This window comes from Scyliorhinus torazame, chromosome 11, assembly GCF_047496885.1.
Source record: "Scyliorhinus torazame isolate Kashiwa2021f chromosome 11, sScyTor2.1, whole genome shotgun sequence".
Classification (NCBI taxonomy): Eukaryota; Metazoa; Chordata; class Chondrichthyes; order Carcharhiniformes; family Scyliorhinidae; genus Scyliorhinus; species Scyliorhinus torazame.
The window spans coordinates 130,922,798-130,944,458 of NC_092717.1; the positions used below are offsets into that span (position 1 = coordinate 130,922,798).

Sequence of the window (21,661 nt, forward strand, 5' to 3'; positions counted from 1 at the left end):
CTAGGGGAGTTAGTAAATATGTGGCAAATAAAAGTAGCATATCATAGGTAAATATATATATTTATAATATGTATAAAGCGGAGAAGCTAGTCTCTGACAACAAATGCACACTCGCCTGTTATACAGTGTGCTACAGGAGTGCTGTTTTCACTGTCATATTAAGGGAAAGCTCCCGCAGTGCAATTGGGGAAACAGAACACAGTTATATTGAAGCTGTGCTGTTAAATTGGCAGAAGTTCCATGTTCCTCGCCTTGTTGGACTTACCCTTGTTACTGTGCTCCCCACACCTCTATAACTATCTGGACTGTTGAAGACCTGAAAAGTTCTAATGAAGATTTATGATGATAATGTCAGGGATGATAGTTATGAAGCTTGTCGAAACTAGGGCGATATCAGTGAATATAAGGAGTGATCTAATAATGCAATTATTTCCAGTGGTTGATGAATTTATCATTAAATGACATAGTTTGGATTAGCGCTAAAAGCATGAAGGTAAGAAGGACTTTTTCACTGAGAAAGCCAATAACCTAGTAGAGTTTTCACAAAGTTTTGTTTCCATTTACTATTTCACTTGTCCAGAGGTGCTCCAAGGCAGACTTTTCTCCTTCCTGAGGGTCCCAGTGAAAAAGTCTGCACTCTGATGCTTATGGATTTCTGCAGATGACTAAAATTGTAAGGCAGTGTTCCATTTCCCTGGACCTCTAATCACATTTCAGTTTTCCAGACAAGAGGAGGACTGAACTGCAATACTCAGAATTGCTGTTAGCTACTGCCATTGAACAAATAGTTTCTGGTCAGAAAAAGCTTCATGCATTCTTCAAGCACACATTTATATCAATTGAAAGGTACAGTTGAATAGACTCTGCACATCGTACAACTGGGTAATGGACTTGCTCTAAATTTTAAAATTAATATTGCGACATATGAATCAAACAAACACAAAGGAGTTGCACTTGCAGAGCAAACACCGTCATTTGACTTGATGCTGGAATTGGGTTTCACAGTGTCACCTGTCTCAGACAAATATGGTTGATTGTCTTCTCTGATTATGGATAGCACCCTGTATTGTCACCCAGATAAGCACGCAGCCAGTCTCTGGCTGTTAAATTTATTTAAGGAGCTTTATTTAATCTGTTTTCAGAACAGTTCATCTTCCTGTGAGAAGGCCCAATGTGTTGCAGATGAAGTATTGCATATTTTTTGAGGTGGAAACAAAATGTGGGTACATTGTTCTCTCAATATGTTTGATTTTAAGATGATACCATCTTGTCATAACATCACCCACTTTAAGTTTTTACATCACCTGCTATGAGACATTATTTGAGTTAGTGGTGGCATTATATGCCTATGGTTCATTACACAGTGCTTTTGTCTGAGCAAGTACTGCAAGTTTTAATATCAAGGTTACACATCTGTTGAGTTTCTATTATGATTGTTTTTTTCACTGCACAGTGTTAGCCTGAATGGTCAAGGTTGATTGTAGGTGGTTTTATTTAGTGAACAGTGCCTTTGGTGATACTGTGTTTCTGCTTGAAAGCAAGCTGCCTGCGCATTTGAAAGAGTGCTCATGTTCAAATAGATTGAATTATTTATCTCTGGATGCTTTTTCTTGAAATATTTGGCTTTCATACATATTTGAAAAGGCTAATTATGTTGCTTTTCTTTTACACCTGCTCCAACTTTGTTCCCGATTTCTTTTTTTCTTTGATTTCAGTTACTATTTTATTGAGATAATGACAGTAGTGCCTACTTTTTAATCTGGTTGTTACTTTATGATGTCTAGGATTTTATTTGACTGAGATATAGTTCTTCACTTTAAGTGGAACATAGGTTAATGTGAACAAGGCTCTTGCTATCCAGAAGCTTCTTGTGTATGATTGCATTGACATCATGGCCACAAATGAAAAGCTAGCTGAGGGGTGATGACACTTTTGCCCTTAATGAAGCCTCTGTGTCTGGTTAGGTCTTCCATTATTTGACCTGTCATGGCTGTGGCGGTGTGGTATTTATCACAAGATCACACCTTGGCTTGATTCCCCCCACTCCTCTAGCACTTGCTCCTCCTTTGAGTATCTCCTCACTTTAAAAATAATAATTCGTACCACCCTCCCAGGTACGAAAAACATTTTCTTACAGAGATGTCTTCACTGTTTTCATCCCTCAGCCACTGCACTCTATAACTTCTCTTGCTCGGTGATTTCAAGCTCTCTCCATCATATTCACTGTCCCCTGATCCTCCCTAAATCTCTCCCTCCCAAGTAAACTCCCAAGACCTATACACAGCCACCTTTGTGACATTGCCATTGTGTGATTTCAATTACAGGTCATTTCTGATCATTATTTTATCGCTCCTCATCCACATTCCCCTTCTGTGCCACAAGCCTACCTCCTGTATCCATCTCTGGAAAAGCTATACCCCAATTCACTCAACTTCACTTTCAAAATACCAACCATCCAACATTTGGCTCTTCGTTTGCTGTAACATTTCTGATGCTATTGATTTACCACATTCACCTTTTGGTCCTATTCCCTAATAAACCATTAATCTCCCTCACTCTGGACATTTCCCCCAGGTATGGCCCTCATCTCTGCTCACTTAATCTAAAGGCATGCAGACCTGAACGGATATGGTGGCCAACTTGTTTAGCTATCTACGAGATCTGTCTGGTCCACTGAAAACATTACCAAGCCCAAACACATCAGCTAAAATGCTCACCTTTTCCCAGGATCATCCTGGAATGTACTGATAACTCAGATTTCTGGACTGCAGACGGTCACCTTTACACTCCTCTCTCTCTCTCTCTCTCTCTCTCTCTCTCTCTCTCTCTCTCTCTCTCTCTCTCTCTCTCTCTCTCTCTCTCTCTCTCTCTCTCTCTCTCTCTCTCTCTCTCTCTCTCTCTCTCTCTCTACACATACATACATATACACACACACACACACACACCTCCAACAAATGTAAGGAAGTCATGGACTTCTTTATCAGGAAGGAGGAGGTAATCGATCAGTTCTGCCTCTCCTTCCTATCATTAGCCAGCCTGACAGAGCTTCCTTACTGCTCCTCTTTTCCCCAGCCCCAAGCTCACAATTTTTTTAGTTTCTCTCTTGTCTCTCCTCATGCCCCGTCGAGCTCCCCTTGTCCATGAGGTTCAAGTTCTGTTATCTTTATCCTATTTCCACTAAATTGCTGCTCACCCGATTTTCCCCTCCTAGCCCCGATGTTGCCAATATTGTAAATGGCTTTATCGATCCTTTAAATCTGCTGCCAACCCTCTCCTCAAGAAACTAACCCTTGACCCCCTCGGCCCTTCCAAACTACCATCCCATCTCTAAACCTCTCTTCTGGCCTCTACCAGAGTATCGGCACTTCCCAAACCTGTGATCAACTCTCAGAACTCCATGCTTGATTCCCTCCAATCATGTTCCGCCCCGCCAGTACCAAAACGGCTCTTACCAAACTTAACAAATGGGGACTAACAAAAGTAAACGCCACTCTTCTACTTCAATCTCTCTGCATCTTTGACATGGTTGACCACACCATCCTCCTCTAACGCCCTTCCACTTTTGTCCAACTGGGTGGACTTGCTCTCACATGGTCCCATTTGCTAGAGAATGATTTTTCATGGTTTCTTTTCCAAGTCCTGCACTAGTGCCTCCTGTGGCACTCTCCTATTTCCCATCTACATGATGCCCTTCATGACCTCGTCTGAAGGCGTGTTATTCTTTTTCACATGTACATTGATAACACCAACTCCCACTACTCCTCCGCTGTTGCTAAATGACCAGACTGCTTATCCGACATGTGGTACTAGGTGACCAGAAATTTCCTTCAATTAAATATTGGGAAGACTGAAACCATTCTTTCGGGTTCTCGCTCCCAATTCCGTTCCCTATCTACTGACTCCATCCCTCCCCCGGCAACAGTCTTAAGATTAAGTCTGTCACATTTGATCCCAAGATGAGCTTCCAACCTCGCGTCTGTAACTTTGCTCTGTTTTTGCCCCTGTCTCAATACATCTGATGAAACCCTTATCCATGTCTCATCTCTAGACTCAACTATTCTAATGCACGCCTGTCTGGTCTCCCACATTCTACCCTCCGTAAGCTTGAGGTCATTCGAAACTCTGATACGCATGCCTTAATTTGTAGAAAATCCATTCTGCTATCAACCCTGTGCTCGCTGATCTTTATTGGCTCCTAGTTGAGAAATAGATCTTAAAATTTTCATCCTTGTTTTCAAATTCCTCCATGGACCTGCCCCTCACTGTTTCTGTAATCTTCTCCAATCTTTCAATTCTGGCCTCTTGTGTATTCCCAATCATTAAAAAAAAATTGAGTACCCAATTTTTTCCAATTAAGGGGCAATTCTGCGTGGCAATCCACCTGCCTTGCACATCTTTGGGTTGTGGGGGTGAGACCCAGGCAGACAGTGGGAGTGTGTGCAAACTCCACATGGACAGTGACCCGGGGCCGGGATCGAACCCGGATCCTTGGTGCCGTGATGCAGCAGTGCTAACCACTGCACCACTGTGCCGCCTGTGTATTCCTAATCATGATTACTGTATCATTTGAGTGCTTTTTTATTGCCTACGCCCCAAGCTCTGGAATTCTCACTCTTCACCTCCCCGTGTCTCTCTCTCTCACTTGTCTCCTTTGAGATACTTCTTAAAACCTACATCTTTGACTGAACTTTGCTCACCTGACCTAATAATTCCTATCTGGCTCAGTGTTGTTGTACCTGTAAAACCGCCGATGCTTGCGACCAGTTTGCTTACTCAAACGTTTTACCTAGGTTTCTTTAATAATGAGGAGAACAAACCACAAACACTATTCAAGTTCGGCAATATTTATTTAATACAATTAAACAGTAAATTAACCATAAACTATATTCTGAATCATGTTTTTCAAAGTGGGGGTCGTGAGATGATGCGAAATGGGTCACCAAAAGGTCTGCAAATATGATCCCTGAGGATTGCCTGACCTTGGGCGAAATTCTCCGGAAACGGCGCGATTTCCGCCGACTGGCGCCCAAAACGGCGGAAATCAGACTGGCATCGCGCCGCCCCAAAGGTGCGGAATGCTCCGCATCTTTGGGGGCTGAGCCCCAACATTGAGGGGCTAGGCCCGCGCCGGTCGAATTTCCGCCCCGCCAGCTGGCGGAAAAGGCCTTTGGTGCCCCGCCAGTTGGCGCGGAAATGACATCTCCGGGCGGCGCATGCGCGGGAGCGTCAGCGGCAGCTGACAGTTCCCCACGCATGCGCAGTGGAGGGAGTCTCTTCCGCCTCCGCCATGGTGGAGACCGTGGCGGAGGCGGAAGGGAAAGAGTGCCCCCACGGCACAGGCCCGCCCGCAGATCGGTGGGCCCCGATCGCGGGCCAGGCCACCGTGGGGGCACACCCCGGCTCTTCTTCCGAGGTAGTATGGGCTGAAGTTAGAAACAGGAAAGGAGAGGTCACCCTGTTGGGAGTTTTTTATAGGCCTCCTAATAGTTCTAGGGATGTAGAGGAAAGGATGGCGAAGATGATTCTGGACAAGAACGAAAGTAACAGGGTAGTTATTATGGGAGACTTTAACTTTCCAAATATTGACTGGAAAAGATATAGTTCGAGTACAAAAATGGGTTGTTTTTTGTACAGTGTGTGCAGGAGGGTTTCCTGAAACAATATGTTGACAGGCCAACAAGAGGCGAGGCCACGTTGGATTTGGTTTTGGGTAATGAACCAGGCCAGGTGTTGGATTTGAAGGTAGGAGAGCACTTTGGGGACAGTGACCACAATTTGGTGACGTTTACGTTAATGATGGAAAGGGATAAGTATACACTGCAGGGCAAGAGTTATAGCTGGGGGAAGGGCAATTATGATTCCATTAGACGTGACTTGGGGGGGGATAAGGTGGAGAAGTAGGCTGCAAGTGTTGGGCACACTGGATAAGTGGGGCTTGTTCAAGGATCAGCTACTGCGTGTTCTTGATAAGTATGTACCGGTCAGGCAGGGAGGAAGGCGTCGAGCGAGGGAACTGTGGTTTACCAAGGAAGTGGAATCTCTTGTTAAGAGGAAGAAGGAGGCCTATGTGAAGATGAGGTGTGACGTTTCAGTTGGGGCGATGGATAGTTACAAGGTAGCGAGGAAGGATCTAAAGAGAGAGCTAAGACGAGCAAGGAGGGGACATGAGAAGTATTTGGCAGGAAGGATCAAGGAAAACCCAAAAGCTTTCTATAGGTATGTCCGGAATAAGCGAATGACTAGGGAAAGAGTAGGACCAGTCAAGGACAGGGATGGGAAGTTGTGTGTGGAGTCTGAAGAGATAGGCGAGATACTAAATGAATATTTTTCGTCAGTATTCACTCAGGAAAAAGATAATGTTGTGGAGGAGAATGCTGAGCCCCAGGCTAATAGAATAGATGGCATTGAGGTACGTAGGGAAGAGGTGTTGGCAATTCTGGACAGACTTAAAATAGATAAGTCCCCGGGACCTGATGGGATTTATCCTAGGATTCTCTGGGAGGCCAGGGAAGAGATTGCTGGACCTTTGGCTTTGATTTTTATGTCATCATTGGCTACAGGAATAGTGCCAGAGGACTGGAGGACAGCAAATGTGGTCCCTTTGTTCAAAAAGGGGAGCAGAGACAACCCCGGCAACTATAGACCGGTGAGCCTCACGTTTGTAGTGGGTAAAGTCTTGGAGGGGATTATAAGAGACAAGATTTATAATCATCTAGATAGGAATAATATGATCGGGGATAGTCAGCATGTCTTTGTGAAGGGTAGGTCATGCCTCACAAACCTTATTGAGTTCTTTGAGAAGGTGACTGAACAGGTAGATGAGGGTAGAGCAGTTGATGTGGTGTATATGGATTTTAGCAAAGCGTTTGATAAGGTTCCCCACGGTAGGCTATTGCAGAAAATACGGAGGCTGGGGATTGAGGGTGATTTAGAGATGTGGATCAGAAATTAGCTAGCTGGAAGAAGACAAAGGGTGGTGGTTGATGGGAAATGTTCAGAATGGAGTACAGTCACAAGTGGAGTACCACAAGGATCTGTTCTGGGGCCGTTGCTGTTTGTCATTTTTATCAATGACCTAGAGGAAGGCGCAGAAGGGTGGGTGAGTAAATTTGCAGACGATACTAAAGTCGGTGGTGTTGTCGATAGTGTGGAAGGATGTAGCAGGTTACAGAGGGATATAGATAAGCTGCAGAGCTGGGCTGAGAGGTGGCAAATGGAGTTTAATGTAGAGAAGTGTGAGGTGATTCACTTTGGAAGGAATAACAGGAATGCGGAATATTTGGCTAATGGTAAAGTTCTTGGAAGTGTGGATGAGCAGAGGGATCTAGGTGTCCATGTACATAGATCCCTGAAAGTTGCCACCCAGGTTGATAGGGTTGTGAAGAAGGCCTATGGAGTGTTGGCCTTTATTGGTAGAGGGATTGAGTTCCGGAGTCGGGAGGTCATGTTGCAGCTGTACAGAACTCTGGTACGGCCGCATTTGGAGTATTGCGTACAGTTCTGGTCACCGCATTATAGGAAGGACGTGGAGGCTTTGGAGTGGGTGCAGAGGAGATTTACCAGGATGTTGCCTGGTATGGAGGGAAAATCTTATGAGGAAAGGCTGATGGACTTGAGGTTGTTTACGTTGGAGAGAAGAAGGTTAAGAGGAGACTTAATAGAGGCATACAAAATGATCAAGGGGTTGGATAGGGTGGACAGTGAGAGCCTTCTCCCGCGGATGGAAATGGCTGGCACGAGGGGACATAACTTTAAACTGAGGGGTAATAGATATAGGACAGAGGTCAGAGGTAGGTTCTTTACGCAAAGAGTGGTGAGGCCGTGGAATGCCCTACCTGCTACAGTAGTGAACCCGCCAACATTGAGGGCATTTAAAAGTTTATTGGATAAACATATGGATGATAATGGCATAGTGTAGGTTAGATGGCTTTTGTTTCGGTGCAACATTGTGGGCCGAAGGGCCTGTACTGTGCTGTATTGTTCTATGTTCTATCGAGTCTTTGTGCCGATATGCCTTGGGTGCCTGTTTTTATCCCTCTCTCTTCACCCTCTTTTGTCATTTCCTCTGGCTTTCTGACAATAGTGCCTCGGGAGGGGGTCTCAGCATCCAGTGGTCCGGTTGATGACCGTTTAACAGGACACCTGAGCCTGCCCCAGGTGTCCCATCTCTGGTGGTGTGGGACCTGTTCCTATATAAGATAACAGCAGAAACTCTCGATGACAGAAGGTCTGGCCCGATCTGGGCTACCGACAATAGACCTGTGTATATTAAATAGGGTGCGATGATCCCCTGATCGGCGATTGGCGGGGCAGGTCCAGACATTCTTTCTGGCAGCTTGTTTGTTGGTTGTGTATTTAACTTTGGTCAAGTCTGAATTCCAACAGCCTGCCTGAGTTTGACTGCAATATGATTTTAAAATACCCAATTCTTTAATTTAGGATATCCAATTTAATCTGCCTTAAAAGCTAGGCCCTGGCAGGTCACCACAGTGTTGTACCTTGTTTTATAATGTTTCTGCGAAGAATCTTGGGATGTTTTGTTATGTTAAAGACGCTACACAAATTTATTATTACATTATATATTTTACGTTTTGTACTTTAATCAGGGAGATTCGATTTGGAAGCATAACTTTGCTTCTATTCTTTGCCGTATTAAATCAGCATACACCTATATTGCACAATTATAGATTCAACCCATTTTTGATTATCCTTTGAAATTGGGAAAAACATAGATTAGTGCATAAGATATGGATTTGGAGTGCAGATTATTTGACAGAGCTGCTGAAGAAAAGTTAATTTATATTCTTAAAACAAGTGCATTCATTTTATTTCTTCAAACTTTGGATGCTGTGAAGGAAAATATATGGAGATATATGTATGCCTCTGAGGTCAGATTACCATTCTCTACGAATATAGTTTTAATGTGAGACTTGTTTTGGGATTTTCTCCCTTTCTCGGTCTTAGCCCCGTATCTACTTTCATTTATGGAAAAGTGAAATTATGAATATAGTCTCAAGTGGTTCATCATGTATGAATACAAATGAAGGTATTTAAGTAAGTAGAAAAGTCAATTGTCTGTTCTCTTCAGTTTCTGAACAGCATTTGAACATTAATTAAATGTGGTTTGATTTCTAACATCCTACATTTTTTTGTCACAATTAAAATTGAAAATGCAAACGAAAAGATGATCCAAATTTATATCCATTTCAAATGGCAATGTTTCTGAATTGTTGCATTTTATGCTTGCAGGCTGCAAGAATTATAGCAAAACTTGCTGCTTGGGGGCGTGAATTGATGGAAGGGAGTGATCTGAACTACTATTTCAATTGGATTAAAACTCAGCTGAGTTCCCAGGTAATTGTTGGGCGAATTAAGTATTTAATGTTGGGCTTAATCCACTCAATAGAATGTTTGTAAGATAAAGGTTAGTGACCGTGTCATTTCCCTCATAAGAGTGTCAGTGTATAAAATAAGCTTGCTGGCAACAGCATTGATTCTATTGCAGGGGCTGTTTAGCACAGGGCTAAATCGCTGGCTTTGAAAGCAGACCAAGGCAGGCCAGCAGCACGGTTCAATTCCCGTAACAGCCTCCCCGAACAGGCGCTGGACTGTGGCGACTAGGGGCTTTTCACAGTAACTTCATTTGAAGCCTACTTGTGACAAGCAATTTTCATTTCATTCAATTTTCATTTCATTGCTGGAAAACACTGCAGATGCGGTCACTGGCACAAGTCATTTCCTGTGGATTCTAAAACACATGGTCTAAGCCATTTTAAAAAAATGTCTTAATTTCCTATTTTATGCCAAATAAAGACATAAGGTGCAAGTCTCACAAAATGTGACACTTTGGGCATGCAAATGAGTGTGAATTACACCGGCTATTCCTGTGTGGAACCGGTTGCCCTTCCCACACTTCAGTCATTTTTTTGGAGCTTGGGGTGATTTGCAGCGAAAATTAAATGTGTGGGACTGGAAGACGTCGGCCAGGCTGGATCCTCCCGAGATAGGTCGCCTAGATCTCCAAATAATGCTACAGCTGCACCACAGGTGAGTGGTACCCTTCTATGGGGTTGCCAAAGGCCCTGCCCCATAATGCCCATGCCCCACCCTGTAACCCTCCTGCACCTTGACAGTGCCCACCTGGCACCCCTGCAGTGCCTACCTGGTTCTGACCATCTGGTGGCTACAATGGTCTCTGCCCCCGGTGTGATCAAGTCTGGCCTCCATTTCTGGAGACCGATAGTGGTTCGTGCCAGCTTCACTTTGCGCCAGCGGACATGAGAATTGCAGCAGTTGGGAGAAATTGGCTTCAAGCTGATTCTGCATATTTAAATGCGAATTTTAATAAATCTTGCATCTGCTCGCAGTGCCTGGGAGTATTAGAAACTGGCGCCTGGTGTCAATCCTTTTTCATGCCTCTCTCTAAATTCTCCCAACATAGCGGGATATGTGTCTAGTGCAACGTGACTAGAGAATTGCCCCCGTTAATCTTTAAGTGTTTTTGCTCCATCCTGATGATCATTGTGACTCCTTTATGCTGCACTGGGGGTATTTATTAGGTTTTATGTGAGGATCAGCACCTCTATGTGCCTTAGCTGTAGTTTCCAGTACAGAACAAAGATTATATTATCTATGCCATGCTCACTTGATGGGTGTCTTGAAACAAGCTTGTACCTCGCCTAGGATTTCACCTGTCTGTCCTCCCAACCCTGCCTGGGACATCCTCTGTTCATTGGCCCTTGACTCTACCCAACTGGGGATTTCTCATTTTGGGTGGTAACTGTGTCAATTAATGTTCATGTGACTGAGATTATTGCTATGTTAGCTTTCAGATTTTGGTATTTACGTTGAGAGCAAAATGATTTGTTTGCCTAAGTTTTGTGAAGATTAACAGTTTTTAGGTTGTATGATAGTCAAACAACCTTGTGCTGTACTAATGCAGAAAGGTGACTATACAACAATACTGTGATAAATGAATCCAGATGTATGAGCTTACAACAGTTTGTCTGTTGATGGTTATCATGTATGTTTGTTTAGTTCAAAAGTACTTACCCAAAATACATTTTAATACAGATTCAATATGAAAGAACAGTCATTTACTTTACGAAGACATATCTTATGTTTGTTTGGAGTTGACTGACATTGGCTCTTAAAATTCGTACCATTTTAATGTTCCCATTATGAAAGCTTGTCCATCAGGGTTATGAAAGTTATGTCCATGTTTATATCATGAGTCTGTAAAATCATGTTGTTCTATAAAAATAACTATCTTTTATCCCTGTGAAAATAGTTCTGTGTTGCTCCACATGTCACTATTCGCTACAAAACAAGCAAACACATACGGGACAGAATTTTAGACCCCTCCCACCAAGGCAGGCTCAGAGGTGCGTGGGGGTTAAATTGTATGGACGGGATTCCCCCTGGGATCCGCCCGTCTTGATCCAGATGCAATATCACGGTTGGGAAGGCAGGGTCTCCGGTGGGAAACCACACCCTTACAAATGGCCACGCAAAGGCTTTTCCCACTCGGCCACAATTTTTAGGCTGGTGGAAGCAAGTGATAGTAGGGTCGGAAAATTAAACTTTTCTCCATCTCTGGTGCAAGGGGGAGGGGGCGTGGGGTGCATCAATCTGAAGGCCCCTTCAGATTTGGGGTGGCTATCCCTCCGGGACCTTGGAGCTCCTGCCCTCTCATTGGCCTACCCCACCTCCCGATGCAATCGTCCACGTCCCCCTGAGCATCCCCTATCTTCCTACCCTTCCACTGCCCTGGGACCTACCCTGAGGATGGTCAAAAGATATGCAGGTTAGATGGATTGGCCATGCTAAATTGCCCCTTAGTGTTCAACGGTTAGGTTGGATTACAGGTTTGCGGGGGAGTGGGCCTAGGCATGGTGCTCTTTGAGGGTCAGTGCAGACTTGATGGGCTGAATGGCCTCCTTCTGCACTGTAGGGATTCTATATTTCTAGGACTTGGTTCCGGACAGAACCTCCTCTGGCGATTGCAATGCTGTGCCTGGATGGGTTGCAGAGCTACTCGTAAATCAGATTGGCCCACAGCTCTCCTGAGTGGCACAACCTTCCAAGGGTGGACAGAAGTCCTGCCCACTCCCTATCAGTGCTCCAGAGAGCATTAAATGGCAGCGGGCTATCAGTGGGTAGTCTGTTGTGCGCTGACTCAGTATGATGAGTGCCGACTGTTTGGCATGCTTTTTTACCCATAATGCTAGAAGTACTCAGCAGGTGTAGCAGCATCTGTGGAGGGATAAACAGCATTAACATTTCAACTAATTTAACTGCAGAAAGTTGGAGAAGGAACAGCTTTTGAGCAGTTGGGGGCGGTGGAGGGGTGGCCTGTGATCGGGTGGAATGTGGGAGAAGTTAATTGATATGGGGAAAGGGGCTAGCATGTGGGTCAAGTAAAGAAAGAAAAATTGGGTCAAGAAGAGGTGTAAATAATTTTTTTTTTTTTCTGGACAGCAACATTTGGCAGAACAGTGGTTGCCATCTTGAACTCTGAGCAAAAGGTTGTAAAGTGAAGAACAGAAACAAGAGTGCTGTTACTTGAATTTCTGTTCAGCAGATCGATGATTGCTGAGATTTTGAAACTACGACAGTAGTTCTAGATTCTTCCACTATAGGAAACATCATCTCTGCATCTACCCTTTGAAACCCTCTCAGAATCATGTGTTTCAATCAGAAACCTCTTTCATCAACTGGGGAGGTAATGGCACAGTGGTGTTGTCACTGGCCAGTAATCCAGAGGGGTCAGGGTAATACTCTGAGGACCTAGGTTTGAATACTAGAATCATTGTCGTTAAAACCCACCTGTTTTAGGCCTCACAGCTGCAGGGACCCAGGTTCAATTACAACCTCTGGTGACTGTGTGGAGTTTGCACTTTCTCTCCGTGTCTGCGTGGGTGTCCTCCGGGTGGTCCGGCTTCCTCACACAGTCCAGATTAGGTGGATTGGTCATGTTAAATTGCCCCTTTGTGTCCAAAAGGTTAGGTGGGGTTACAGGGATAGGGTGCTCTTTCCACGGGCCTGTGGAGACTCGATGGGCTGGATGGCCTCCTTCTGCACTGTATTAAACTCCAATTAATGTGGTCCCAACCTGTGACAATTGGCACAATTCTCCCATTTTGAGATTAAGTGGCAGGCGGCTCCGGCAGCTCCTGTCCCATCAACCAGAATGGCAGGATCATGTGGCAGCTTCTGCACTTGTAACTTCATTAATTATGCACCTACGAGCTCCTCTCTGACCCTCCTGGCGGACCAACAGTTGATTCATCCACCCACCCTCAGCTGACTGGTTCCGAGGCCCTGGCGCCATATTCAAATATCAGTCCAGCACACTCGTCACTTTCCAGCCCACCTGCCTTTACCAGATCATGCAGGATGTCAGTAACACAGATGGAAAATGCTAACAGCCTCATCTTTCCTTCGTTCACCCACCTGCACCCCTCACCGAGCCCATCACCTGTGAGAAGCCCATGCCCCGTTGGACCTCTGCCCACTGACTCTGGAGACTTCATCCATCCTCTTGGAGTAAACCATCTGGTATCTCTTTGACCCCCTTGCTTGTGAGCTTTTCATGCAGGCTTCGTGAGGTTCAACTTCCTTCCTCTTGGTCTTTCCTGTGCCTTCCATTGTCTGTCTCCTCCATCCATCTCCTTGCTCCTCTGCCTGATATTGTGAGCCCTTGTCCTAACCCCAGCCACAGCCCTATTATAACATTGCCCCCCAGCTTCACCAGATCACTACCCCAGCCCAACCGCCTCACCTTGCACTCAACGCACCAGTCGGATTGTGGACCTTTGCTGCAGTCGGTGCATGAGTCTCTGAGCGTAATGTTGTCCAGGTAGCTCTGTGAGGTTAAAATGAAGTTGGCCTGAATGTACATTTGAAAAATGGCAGCATTGATGTCAAATCGGCATTTCACACTGACCTGTTGGCAACATTCAAAACCTACATGTCTCATCGGGCAGATCATGATACAGAAGATACACGTGCGCAAATTAAACTGCTTTACCAAGATGCTAATATGCAATTCCTATTGCAAGTTTCGGAACGAGTTGCTTAGTTAGTCAGTGGAAATAAATGGTGCTACACCAACCCAATTTAGCCTCCACTTGTTATCAAATATCGTCACTGTTATAATGTAGGAAACACAATAGCCAATTTAGGCATTGCAGGGACGAATAAACAAACTGACAATGACTAGATGATTTGTTTTTGGGGTTGGAAATCCAGTGGGGATTTTTTTTACTCTTAAATTTTTGCTTCATATTAAAAGATAACCGGGCGGGGTCCTCCGTTGGCTGACGCTGAAATTGGGATATGCGATTGAGCCAAACCCCCCCCGCCCCCAAGCTGGCTCCGGGGTTGGCTCCCGGACGACGGGTTATCCACTGTGGTCGTAGCTGATGATGCCTATCCGGAGGCCACAGACTGATGCCCAAAAAGCAACCAGGAGAGTGATCGAGCAGGTGCCCGCCACCATGCGGGCTACTCCATGGGACAAGGGTGCAAGTGGGGCTGTCCCCTGAGGCTTTCTTGCCGCTGCCAATCCTGGAGGATCATCCAGGGTCTGTATGCTCGCGGCAATGGAGCACAGGAAGTGGACCATCTCTGTCTGGGACTGCGCCACATCACCCATTGACTGTGCCACCACCTTTTGGGTCTGTGTCACATCAACCAGTGACTGTGCTATCTCCTCCCTCTGGGACTGGGCCACCTCCCTCTGTGTGTGCGCCACGTTGGCCAGCACCTGGGCACAGCCGCCGACGTTCCCAGCCATGGCATGCTGTGACTGGGCCATGCTCAGGAGAACTGCTCCACAATCAATGAGACTGGCTGTTCCAGAAGCCTGAAACCCATCTGGGCGGCCGCTCGTTCTTGGAGTCGGCCTGCCCTCCGACCGTCGCCCCTCGGGAATTCCTACCTCCATCTGCTGTACTAGAGCAGCTGTGTGGTGAGCACCAGTGTGTCCCAGGAGCCTCTTCACTAACATGCCCAACCGAGGTGAGTGTCTCTGGGATGGTGGAGGCTGTTGGAGACAGCTGTGACAGTATCCTCCTCAGACTCTAGCTCTGGGATATCCTGCATCTCCGGTGGAGGAATTGCGTCCGGGCTGCTGTCCATGTTGGTGCCCGGCTCACGGGGAGGCTCCGGCTGTGGCACTGGCTGGGGGTGGGGGACGGTAGATGGACTCTCCCCATCTCCAGCAGATCCTGTAAGACACTAGATGAGATGCATGCTTGGACTGCTGGTCGAGGGTGTGGGGGGGGGGCTTGTATGGTGGGGGGACGGTTGACATGTGTCCAGGGAACTAATATTATTGTCACAAGTAGGCTTCAATGACGTTACTGTGAAAAGCCCCTAGTCGCCACATTCCAGCGCTTGTCCGGGAAGGCAGGTACGGGAATTGAACCTGCGCTGCTGGCCTTGTTCTGCCTTACAAGCTAGCTGTTTAGCCTACTGTGCTAAACCAGCCCCTGCAACTCAGCAGGGTCTCACTTCCTCGTCCATGGCCGAACTTCCCGGCGATCTCCCCTTTCCTCTGGGCTGCCGATCATGTCCAAGGCCCTTTGCTCTGCCATGGTGAGGGGCCACAAGACCGGCGGTCCCCCCCAGCTCCTGGTGGTTGTGGCCAGCCTTTTCCTGGAGGGGTGGGTACCTGGTGGCCCCTGTGAACAGGGCACCTGGCCATGGCGGCTCGTATGGGTGTCGACATGTGCAGGGTGGGGTTCTGCCACCCTCCGGCGGGGGTGGGGGGGGGGGTTGGTGGTGGTGGTAAGATTACGGGTGTGTGTCCCTGTTAGTGCCAGGGACAGCGTTGCCTACTCACCCTGGCCGCCCTGAGGCGGTTGTGCAATTTTTTTTGGCACTGCTGTCGGGTGCAGATGGTGTTATCCATGCCGCTGATCGCCTCTACCACTGCGCCCAGGCATGGCAAGTGGTGGTGGCTGGCAGCCTCCATCCCGGGCCAGGGTACAGGATCATCCGCCTCTCCTCCACTGCATCCTGCAGGGTCTCCAGCTCTGCGTTCATGAAGTGTGGGGCCGTGCATCTTGCTGCCATCTTGTTGGCTGTCTTCTTACAAGTAACAGCAGAAAAATTTGGAATTTACCCATCATTTTGACGCTTTGGTTAAAGGGAAACAAATTCCAATTCCAGTTACCAATTTCACTGAAAGTTTCATCTCGGGACTAGAGTGGCATCAGGTCCACGAGCAAGAGCATTTTGATAATAATACTTCCTCCCCCCAGTTTCCCTTCCAATAAAACACAGCATTTAATCTCCCTTGAATCTCCCACCCACTAATAATCCAATTCATGACTGACAGCACTCTCCACAAACACTCAGCCATGGTGAGGGGCCACAAGACAGGCGGTCCCCCCCGCCCAGCTCCTGTACACCCATAACCCTACCACCACCATTCTCCCCCCCCCCCCCCCCCCCACCCCCACCCAGAGGGTGGCAGAACCCCATCCTGCAGCACATGTCGACACCCGTGGCCAGGTGCCCTGTTCAGAGGCCACCACGTACCCACCCTTCCAGGAGAAGGCTGGCCACAACCAACCAGGAGCTTGGGGGGGGGGGAGGGGGAGAACCGCCGGTCTTGTGGCCCCTCACCATGGCAGGAGTGTTGAGTGTGGAGAGTGAAGTGTATGTGCGGCTGCAACTTGTCCGACTCCTGAGTGCTAATTGCAAATCTCACCGATTCTCATTGGAATCAATTGTGTTACACATGGCTCCGGTGCTCACCTCTCAACAGTAGCTGAATCGGTCCAGGTGCAGTGCCAGTTTTGCTGTTGTGGAACTCCATGAATTCTGCTCCGATGTAAACATTTAGTTTCAGAAACGGAAAATCCTGCTCATTTGAAGGTTGTGTTATGCCACTTAAAAACTTTATGGTCACTGACGCTTTTCAAGGAAGAAGTTGGAAAATTTCAGATTTGACTTTTGTGATGTATTGCTTAATTTGAAATAGTGAGAGCTGGTGTTTATTTTACGTATAGGCAGGATAAATTTACATGCCCTTGTGTGCCCCTTATAAGTGAATTTTGTTCATTAACTGGTGCATTGTGCAGAAATGTTATAATTGTCATGTAATTAAGATGAAATCTGATTATCTGTGGTAATGCTACACCAATGCAGTGTGTGTATGTTCATTGGTTTCATCTTGCTAATTAAAATATTGATGTATTTCTACTGGAATTCTATTTCTACAAAACATAAGTCATTTTTATTTTTTGTTAGAAGTTGCGTACTGTGGGGTCTGAAGCAGGAACAGTTTCACCAAGTGAGGTAAGCTCAGTAAAAGTTGGGAATGGTATATGGAAAGTAGCATAATTTGTGCAGCTTTCTGACATCTTGGCACAATGCGGTCAGTCATGAATTGGATTATTAGTGGGTGGGTGATTCAAGGAGGGGGGAACAGTTAAATGCTGTGTTTTATTGGAAGGGAAATTGGGGGAGGAAATTTTATTATCAAACTGGATCTGATGTCACTAGTCCTGAGATGAAACTTTCAGTGAAATTGGTAACTGGAATTGGAATTTGTTTCCCTTCATCAAAAGCGTCAAAATGATGGGTAAATTCCAAATTTTTCTGCTGTTACTTGTGAGAAAACTATTAAATTCACATTATTTCTGTAAATACACCCTGTGGACTAAGGAAATTTTGCAATACAAAATGTTGCTGCTTAATATTTGTTAAAATTACATGTATTTTGTCATCTAATATTAATTAGATCTTGTGTCTCAACTCTTCTGCTCCCTCTTGTCAGGGTGTTTCTCCTGACATTTGATGCTCAATTCAGTGATTCTCAAATGGATTTTGCTTGAAGTACCCTATTTCAAATTGATTAGTCCGTGACAGACCCCCAATTTAATCTATCTATGTATTGATGCAGGCAGTGATAAAGAATTGGGATAATTCCACTAACATTCTTGGTATCGAGTAGTGTTTTTCAAATTTTCCCCAGTACCCACTTTTACCAAACGGCTGACTTGGCCCTCACAATCTCATTCCAATTAGGTTCACAGGAGGAGAGGCAATGTGTATATCAGGTGCACAGTTCAGCTGGTTCCTTTGTGCTGTCTTCATCTATGTAAGGATGGAAAATCCACCCTCGCACATGTATGTCATTGTGAAGGACAAAAGAAACAAAATGCTTGCTTTACTCAGCGCTGAATACTCCTCTGAGACGCTACTCTAGAAGAAGGCTTACAGCCTCATGGACTTATACGTTTCTTTTCCTATTAAGGGCAATTTAGCATGGCCAATCCACCTACCCTGCCCAATTTTGGGTTGTGGGGGTGAGACCCACACAGACACGGGAGAATATGCAAACTCCACATGGTCAGTGACTTGGTGCCTGGATTGAACCCGGGTCCTCTGCACCACAAGGTAGCAGTGGCATGTTTTTAATGTGTTGTCACAGGTGAGGTGCAGAAGTTCAGTCTCTTCATTTGGAGTCAGCTGTAAGTTAATAATTGACTCTGGGGTCTCAAACTCAAGGATTTTTCACCCACTTCTCGTTAAAATTCTGAAACTCTGGAAAATAGTGATTAAAAACTGTTGATCAGTGCAGCCAGATGCGACTGAATAAAGCTTGCGAGTTTATTGACAGTTCCCTTGCTAACACTATTTTCTTTTGATGTGTTGTAGCTGTGTGGGGAATAGGCTTTATATCAATAATCTTTATTGTCACAAGTAGGCTTACACCGGCGCCTGTTTGGGTACACTGAAGGAGAATTCAGAATGTCCAATTCACCTAACAAGCATGTCTTTCGGGACTTATGGGAGGAAACCAGAGCACTCGGAGGAAACCCACGGAGACACGGGGAGAGCGTGCAGACTCTGCACAGACAGTGACCCAAGCCGGGAATCGAACTTGGGACCCTGGAGCAGTAAAGCAACAGTGCTATCCACTGTGCTACCGTCATGCCCAAGATGAAAACTTTCAATTGCTTTTTGGAAAGCATTTATTTCTTCACAGTACCGAAAGCAATCGGCATCCTTCCCTTGCAGTTTGAGGTTCAGTTCATTTAGAATTGAAAAGATGTCTGCATGCTAGGACATAGTTAGCATCCAACTCTCGTGCCAGCACTTCCCTGCACACAACACATGGGCTTTGCATTGGCATAATTAACAAAACCATACCTCAAGAACTCATCCTTGCACTGCTTTGTTCCCGAATTCAGTTTCTTCTTGGGCTGTTCAGTTGAGGCCCTGAAGCTCTGTATGCAGTTCACACTAGCACTGATTTGTGCTGCCATGGACTCTCCTGTGCAGCTCTCTAGTAGATTCAGTTGTGAGAACCTGGCCTATTTGTGTGTATCGTGTTCTTCCTCGCAACAAAACGATCCAGCTTCAGTTCTTCACAGTCCTGTTGCCTTACTGGCTCACGGCTAGAAAATGGAGGACTCTCCGGTGTGATTTTGCGCCAAAAGCACGATGTACAGGGCACATGACCTCTTCTGTGCCACCGCTTCTGACGAGAAGACTGCATTCTTCGTGAAAACTGCATTTTTCATATTTAAAAGTCGGCTGAGGCTGCTGGAACATCATGACCGATTGCCCCGTGATCTATCCGCAGATCTCGACCTGCAGTTTGAAAAACCGTGATCTAGTACACGCCGACAAAACTGCTTTTAATGTAGGTAAAGATTAGGTGTATGTAGGCCAACAGTTTGCAGGTCATGCAAACAGTAATTGACATTGCCAGTAATAACAGAAGTCTCCCCGTATTTGGATATTTAATAGGCTTTTAGTTTTTAAAATTGTTTTAAAAATAATTTCACGTATATGGAACAGCGGCGGGAAGCGAGAATGTCGCCGCCAGCGGACGCTGCAGCGCCGAGAAACACGTGACTGGGAGAATCCCTCCCCACATCTCTAATACTGTGTGCAGTCGTAGTTTCATTATTTAAGGAAGGATGTAAATGCTTTGGGGACGGTTCAGAGGATGTTTACTAGACTAATACCTGGAATAAGTGGGTTGTCTTCTGAGGAAAGTTTAGACAGACTGGGCTTGTTTTCACTGGTGTTTAGAAGAGTGAGGAATGACTTGATTGAAGTTTATAATATCCTGAATGGCCTTGACAAAGGGGTGGCACGGTAGCACAGTGGTTAGCACTGTCCACAGCTCCAGGGTCCCAGGTTCAATTCCTGACTTGGGTCACTGTCTGTCTGGAGTCTGCAGGTTCTCCTCGTATCTGTGTGGGCTTCTTCCGGGTGCTCCGATTTCCTCCTACAGTCCAAAGACATGTAGGTTAGATGGATTGGCCATGCTAAATTGCCCATAGTGTCCAAGTGGTTGAGTGGGGTTACTGGGTTACGGGAACGGGGCGGTGGTGTGGGCTTAAGTGGGGTGCTCTTTCCGAGGGCCGGTGCAGACTTGATGAGCCGAATGGCCTCTGCACTGTAAATTCTATGTCTATAACCTGTCCCACCAATTCTATGACCGAGTAGTTATTTGAATGTAACATTCTTGATATTTTACAGATCCGTTCAAACCCAGCCCAATTATTATATAATCAGTGTTACATAATGATTCAAGGAAGTTACACGGTGGACAAGCAGCTTTCCACAATTAAAGCAGTAAAAGATTAATATAAACATAAAATACTGGAAATATTCAGTAGGCCAAACATCATTCTCACTCCATGAGGTAAAATTGAATGTACCCCAGTATCATAGCAACTACTGGACTTCTACCCTCCCTTCTCACTCCAATAAAAAGTAAATTAAAGATTCTGTGCTGAAAACCAAGGCGACCCCCCCCCCCCCCCCCCCCTTAAAAAATGTCAGTGAACCCCAGGAGTCGACAGACCACTGTCCTAGATAAGCAGAAAATTCTTGCAGTTAAACATTGGAAAGATCAAAGGCATTTTCTCAGTCATTGCCATGAATCTTCATTCCCTAGACATCAGTTCCATCTCCTACTCTGATTCCTGTTTCAGGCTGAATCAGTTTATTTGTAACCTTGGGGTCCTATTTAATCTTGACCTGAGCTTTCTGTCACTATGCCTACCTCACTAAGATCACCACCTAATTTCACTTCCATTATATTGCCTGTCTACACCATTGTCTCAGCTCATCTGAAATCACCAACCAGGCGTTTTACTACCTAGATACTCCACCATCACAATGACCTGTGGCTGACCTCTCTCCTTCTGTTCTCCATATGCTTCCAAATTCTGCTGCCCATATTCTGACTCGAGCCAAGTCCAGTTCACGCAACACTCCTGTGGGTGCTAACCTACATGGGATCCCAATCCCCAAACAGCTTGACTCTAAAAATTTTCATTTTTCCCTATTTCCAACCTCCCCATTTCCAACAGCCATTCAGCCCCCAAATGCTTTGAACCATTAATTCTGTCCTCTTGTGCATTCCTGGCTTCTTCAGCCCAGTGTTTGTGTCAATGCCTTTGGGGATCTGGACAGTTCTGATTTTCCCCCCTCTCATTTTGTTTAGCATCTCGCTCCTCCTTTAACACACCTTAAAACCAACTTCTTTGACCAAACTTTGTTCGCCCGTCCTAGTGTCTCCTTGGTATCAGGTCTTCTTATTATGCTGCTATGAAGCATCTTGGGATGTTTTGCTACATTTAAAGGTGCGAAATGAACTGAAGCTATTATTGGTGTT

General features: G+C 45.8%; 1 protein-coding gene across 3 annotated transcripts in view; it reads left to right on the plus strand.

Annotated features, from left to right (window-relative positions):
* atp6v1h (ATPase H+ transporting V1 subunit H) overlaps positions 1 to 21,661 on the plus strand; it is a 155,707-nt gene that overhangs the window by 31,966 nt on the left and 102,080 nt on the right. For 2 of the 3 annotated variants that reach the window (XM_072467771.1, XM_072467772.1), the window contains exons 6-7: positions 9,250 to 9,354; positions 17,266 to 17,313. In XM_072467771.1, the coding sequence (XP_072323872.1) occupies positions 9,250 to 9,354; positions 17,266 to 17,313 (153 nt within the window). The remainder of the gene's footprint in view (positions 1 to 9,249; positions 9,355 to 17,265; positions 17,314 to 21,661) is intronic. The other variant, XM_072467770.1, reaches the window with a different exon arrangement.